The 6,704-nt window shown below is 38.5% G+C and overlaps 1 protein-coding gene across 1 annotated transcript in view; it reads left to right on the top strand.

The window, feature by feature from the left end:
• Window positions 1-448: 448 nt before the first annotated feature.
• The window catches only part of LOC104279356 (5-hydroxytryptamine receptor 7-like), a gene marked incomplete at its 5' end in the record, with an annotated part of 7,861 nt that continues 1,605 nt past the window's right edge, over window positions 449-6,704 (top strand). The window contains one exon of the mRNA XM_009876619.1: window positions 449-1,195. Coding sequence (XP_009874921.1) covers window positions 449-1,195 — 747 coding nt within the window. The remainder of the gene's footprint in view (window positions 1,196-6,704) is intronic.

Consider the following 6,704-nt stretch of genomic DNA (forward strand, 5'->3'; position numbering starts at 1 on the left):
TGTAAGAACAGTAAGAGGAAGGAAGATGAATACATGCGAGTTTTAACATAACAGGGCTGTCAGTACAAAAAGTGGCCTGCTTTATGGAGTGAGAATCTATCTATACTCCAAGATTTCACAAGTTAGCCAAATAAAATTTGGTTTCAAAATTTCCTTAAAAGCCAAAAAATGAGTTATCTGCATGAGGATTATACAAATTCATTAAAATCACAGTCTGTTATGGCCAACGGGAGACATTCTTCTAGAATGAAAGACCTTTTACACAGTATATAGGCACTATAAATTGTAATGTGAGAGATACGTTAAAGTTTGAAATACATGCAGAGAGGATTGAAAAATTTAAAATAGAAACCTTAGCCAAAGATGTTTTGGTTTAGGGCAGACTACATGAAATAACTTTTTTCAGTTAACCACTGCACGATATAGTAATTCTACCTTATCGTTCTAGGTACCTGGGAATAACGAGACCTCTTACATACCCTGTAAGGCAGAATGGGAAGTGTATGGCCAAAATGATCCTGTGCGTATGGCTCTTATCTGCCTCCATCACTATACCCCCACTCTTCGGCTGGGCTCAAAATGTAAATGATGAAAAGGTTTGTTTGATCAGTCAAGACTTTGGCTACACTATTTACTCCACAGCAGTTGCATTTTATATTCCAATGTCAGTGATGCTTTTCATGTACTATCAGATTTACAAAGCTGCCAAGAGGAGTGCTGCTAAACACAAGTTTGCTGGTTTTCCCCGACCAGAAGAGATGGAAGGGATTTCCATGAATGGAGTTGTAAAACTGCACAAGGAATCTGAAGAGTGTGCTAATTTTTCACGACTCCTAAAGCATGACAAGAAAAACATTTCCATCTTTAAAAGGGAACAGAAAGCTGCCACTACGCTTGGGATTATTGTTGGGGCTTTCACTGTCTGCTGGCTGCCCTTCTTCCTCCTCTCAACTGCCCGGCCCTTCATCTGCGGTACAGCATGCAGCTGTATCCCTCTGTGGGTCGAGAGAACATTTCTGTGGTTGGGTTATGCAAACTCTCTCATTAACCCTTTTATATATGCCTTCTTCAATCGGGACCTGAGAACAACTTATCGCAACCTCCTGCAATGCAGATACAGGAATATCAACCGGAAACTATCAGCTGCAGGGATGCATGAGGCTCTGAAGCTTGCAGAAAAGCCAGAATTTGTTCTGTAAGGTCAATCATGCTTTACTATGGTGATTTATTGTTTTATCACATTAGCTTTTCCCCCACAGATTTGAAAGAAGAGTTGTGAGAAGACCCAGGCTTCTTGAAGCACTGTTAACGTAGTCATCAAGAAACTGGAAGGTAGCAAAGTTAGTTCTTGTACAGCCCATGAGTCCTAGCAAGCCTGGAGAAACAAGACCACCATTTAACGAGTTTGGGTGTAAGAGGAATACCAGAAGAGGGGAGGGTAAAAGGTGGTGGAGGATGTTTGAGTTGCTAGTGAGGAAAGTGCAAGGCTGATCTAACCCATTTGTTTGGCTCTTGGCCTCACACAGCTTTTAGTAGGTCTGGATGTTGGATGCATCTTGCATCCTAGACATTTTTTGCTGTAATGAAGACCTGATAATGGTGAAAAGTTCAGTATAATTCATTGCTTTCCACTTTTTTCATATAAAAATAAACCATTTCAGAAGAAGCCGAATCAAAGAACTCTAGAAATGCTCTTGATTATAATAACCCGTATGTCTCTTAAATGTTAATTTACTGGACTGCCTGGAAATAAACTACTTTGTAAAAATAAGTGTTGCCTCTGCACAGCAAATATGGCACTAAAAGAATACATTACACTTCCAGTGTGAAAATAAGTGTTTGAGTACTCACATGGACCAACATCTGCTACTGCAGTGATGCAGCACAATTAGGTGCAGTGCTGCTGTGCTGATTACAACAGGTAAAGATCGTGTCCCATATTTCTAATATAACAAATATGTCTAATTACAGTTTATTTCAGGAGCTGTCTGGTCTTTGTTAAACTTTTCTTTCTTTAATTCTCTCAGCTTTATCATTTGAGCACTTCTTTAATCTAAATGGAGATCCTGTCTGTACTCTAGACATTTTTGTTGATATATGACTAGTCCTTGTTCCACTCCAGTAATTAATTTATTGTCTATTTGAAAGCTCTTTCAACTTTTGGGATTTCTTTCTTTTCTGAAGTCAGTAAGGAAAAAATAAATGCAAAACTTCATGAAATTCTTAGATATTTGGACTTTTTCCTTACAAACTGATTTTGGTCATGACTTCTGCTTAAAATGATTTGAAGCTTGCCTTGTGTAAGAATCAAGGTAATTTACTGTTTCTAGTTCTAGTTACTTCTAGTTACACTGCTGCTCATCTAAATATGTAATTTTAATTTTCCTGACTTTAGTAACAAAGCTCTTCCCTCAGTGGAGCAGGATCTAATATTATAACAATATTTGCATTTAAAAGTCAGTAATAATAAATACGTCAATTACATTAATATATTAGTAGTAATATTTTAAAAATTTCCTGATTATGTAATGTATTACTATAAAACCCTAAAATAATAATAAGCTTAAAACAACTCATAAGAACAAGACGCTGCTTCTGGAGCTCACTTGCAGTGCGCACTGTGTTCCAGCTGAAGCACAGGGCACATCAGTGAACAGAGACTGTTTCAGAGCCCGATCTACTTTTTTGGATATCAGGACATCAATGAGGAGACAACATGTTCATTATCAAACTGCCTCAGCAGCAAGTCACACTTTAGGCTAACTCCTGTCCCTGTTTTCTCAAGTATGAAGCCAAAATGACTTAGATGAATTCAGTGATGTTAATTAGGACTAAGTAGTGAGAAGTTTGTGCCAGATCCCTTGTTCAAAGCATCCAGACTTCATGGCAAACACTTGAGCTTCTAAGAGGCAGATACACAAGACATGGATCAATGTGCTGAGCTATGTGTACTAAAAGAAGCTTAATGCATTTTAAATGAATTTATACACGTAGAGTAGGAAGTATATTCTGGTCTCGTTTTTAGAGAAGGATCATGGTTTTCTAATAGTAAGAGGCTGCGTCTCAGCTTCAAAAAAAGTTTTCTAAACAAGTTTCAGATTGATTTGGAACAGTCTGGTTTCTGTTAATTATTCCAAAACATTTTTTGCAGAAGGTCAAGAAATTTGGCCCAGAATATCCACAAATTCTGTACTACAAAGTAGCACTCATGTTAATTCAAACATTTTTCATATTCAGCATGAAATTAATGACACTTCTGACTTTGTTACCTATCAGAGTAACATTTTTTTGAGTTCCTAGCACAACTGAGGAGTTTTCACAGGCCTTTGGTAAATTTTTTTCCCTATGTGAGGATATAGAGGAGAATACACAAATAAATGTACTTGTAAAGATTCCAAGTGGAATTATAAAGCTCTAAAGCTGATTTTAGATTTCTGAGCTGAAGTTTCAGCCATTTTTGTATTCTTCAGAAAAGCCTGAAAAGTTGTGTTTCTTCCAAATAATTTAAAAAAAAAAAAAATAAAAAAATCCCTGTTTCATATGAGTCAGAAGTTGACATTTGCCCAGCTGTAACTAAAGGCAGTTGCTTTCCTCAGGGAAAGCATCCTGCAGGACTCCACCTCTCCTCTACCATCTGTTTCAGGTAGTGAGAGCCCAGGAAAGTACAAGAGTTGTTATAGCCCGAAGTTTTTGGAGGTAAACAGCCACCATTCATCTCTAGATATGTCTGGAAAGAAAAGAAAACCAAAAGGAAAAACCAAATTTCTTCATACAGCCAAAACAAAAGAGAGCTATGTGGCAAATGAAGCTGTTGTTAGATGCAGCTGTATTTGTGGAAAAAAGTAAAAAAGTTAGAAGAATATCCCATTATTCAAGCACACAAGTAACAACATAGAAGAGGAAGCTTTCACACAGAATTCTAACTGAAAGAGGCTTAGACAAGGAGCAAAAGGAAATAAGTGTTTGGGATCAAGAACAGGACTTCTTACTTTTTAAAAGATAAAAATAGAACTGTATTGAAATACCTAACTACAGCAGTGTATTTTTTTAATTAGATAATTTAGTACTCATCTGACAAAGGGGTAACCTATGAATGGGTGAATGAGACATCTACATCATGTGTGCAGCGTGGTATGTGCTAGTACCAAACCCTACAATAAATCACACTCTTGCTCTGTGTGTCCTTTCACTTGCTTCTGGAGAAAGCAAAGCATGTGAATCAGATAGATGAGGTTGTGAAAAAACTTGTAATAAAAACCACCCTGAACAAGCCAGAGCATAAGGAGGCCAGCATAGCACTAAATGAATGAAGACAGAGAAAGAGAAAGGTGAACTATTGGAAGCAAGATGTGGAAGCAGTTCTAAGTTCCAGACCTGTGATTATCTAGTTACTTTTGGAAAAACATGCAAAAATGCAGAGGCAACAAGGGTATGTATCCAAGATTTTGAAGATAAGGGCACAAACCTTTCTAAAAATATGCTTGTACAATCCCAGTGAAAACATTGTTGCTACCTCCCTGCTTAAAGGGGAGCTGCGCTCTGCAGGTCAGCATATCTCTAGATTTAGGAAAAATCTGTGGTTTTTTAGAGTTTTATTTTTTGGTTTTGCTTTGTTGCTGTTGTTGGTTTTTTTGTAAAAAAAAAAATAATAGCAGTGTGAAATGAATCATTGCTTTAGGTAAGATCTGTTGAGATGTAAAAGCAGTGAAATCTAAGTCAATGTCTCTAAGAAACGGTGCATGTTGCCTAAATCCACAAACTGTGGTCATGGAAGGATGTGGATGATGGTGACAGCTAACTCTGTAACCCTTCTCCTAGGAGGTTTGGAAGCTTTCAGCTATCTCATCTTTAAGTCACAATCTGAAATGTGAGAAGTCCCACATTAACTAGAGAGTGTGAAAGACTTGAAATATTGAACAATCTGAGGCTTTCTATAAAGGTAGCTGTCACTTTGTGTAATGTTGGAGTGCTTGACGGGAAAGGTTGGAGTTGATCCTTAGGTGAGCAGAGCAGCACAGTCTGGGAAACAAGAAAACATGGAAAAAGCTATCCTAGAGAATAGGATTTCCCATTAATGATAGTGTAAAACTGGCCTTACACCCCAGCTGGATTTTATTATCTGACGAAACTCAATGTAGTATTTATTACTAACTGCAGTACCCACACGCAGTATTTCCAATTTCAAATCTTAGTCGTTCTGCTGCATGTCCTAGACTATCTTTCTACCAGCCCGTAGTTCTGAAACTGATTTCTAGCCACTATGTGATTTCTGGATGTTTGTGGTGGCAGGGAAATGGGACCAAATTTTGCTTCATTTTACTAGACCAACACATTTTTTAAACAACTGTGCTTAATTCATGCACACACTGCACTTGTGTTTGCTTTCCAGGGTCTCACAAGGCTGCTTAGCCTTTTTACTTTCTTGTAGTTCTCAAGCAGGCATTTACCTTTCCTTATTCAGGGAAGAAGGGAGCTACCACAATGCATTTTTAGGCTAGGACTTTCTATTTGGATTTCTGGCTGGTATTTCTGGGGAAATGTAGCTGGCTCAGGGGATGATCACTTAGCTATACCATACCTAAAGACTGGGAAAAACAAGGTGAAAAATGCTCAGGCAACAATTTCAGAGTGAATTCCATAGCCTGTGGAAGGAGCTGAGAAAATCAGGAAGCAGCTGTGCAGCTGCTGCCAGCATCTAGAGCACCTCTTCATCCAGCACAGGCAGCCACTCAGTCACATTCTTCAGCTGCAGCCCGAGATCCTTGATTGCTGCCGAAATTACCTAGACATCAACACAGGGAGATGTGGGTCAGACCTTCTTTATACCGTCCCTTTGTTCCCCTCTAAAGTGTATGTAAAGATCCTTGACGGCAGCCATTGAGGTAGTTTTCTAAAATGAGTTCTAGTTAACAGCTGTGCCAGTGATCCTTCCTGGAGCCCACCTTTCAATATCACAAACACACTTTACTTAAGATAAACATCAGCTGTGACCGAAAAAATAGCCTGTCAAGGGTTAGCCAGCCACTAAAATGGCAAATGCTCTCTATTAACACCTCTCCCCTCCCAAAGGGGACAGGAAAAGGGAATAAGGCAAAGAGACTTACATATGGGAAAAGAAAAACGAAACACCTTTAATAAAGCAATGATGGTACTAATAAGAAAATAAAGGAAATAATAAATATATACAAAACTAGCAAAGCTCTGAAACATGCACAATAACCACAACAAACCCACAAAACCCAAACTGTTACACAGCTCATTAAATGGTATTAACAAAACCCTATCTGTAGTTTATCCATAAAGGTAACACCAGCTCTGAATGGATCCCAGGTGAAGGGGTCCTGCATGAGCCTCTTTTACTTGAAACATTCTTGCATTCTTCTACTCTCATTCTCCTCACATGCACCATATTTTTGTAATTTTTCCTCAATAAACAGGGCACGAAGCAAGCATCTTACAGTAAGGGCTCTAGGTAAATAGACTGAACAGTCCTCCTTAGTGTAAGCAATGCCTTTGGAGCAGAATTTGAGATAATGGTTTTGTGAAGCATTTAGTTTGGGTACCTTTTGGCTAGTTTCACAGCCCTCCCTGCCCACCTTGCGTCCTCCCGTCTCTGTTCCTTTATATTGAGAGTCAAATCAATAAATGCTGCTCAGAAGTTCTCAAGTGGAACATATGACTATACTTCTTCACTGCCATTCCTG

Source organism: Apaloderma vittatum, unplaced genomic scaffold (genome assembly GCF_000703405.1).
Source record: "Apaloderma vittatum isolate BGI_N311 unplaced genomic scaffold, ASM70340v1 scaffold1699, whole genome shotgun sequence".
Classification (NCBI taxonomy): Eukaryota; Metazoa; Chordata; class Aves; order Trogoniformes; family Trogonidae; genus Apaloderma; species Apaloderma vittatum.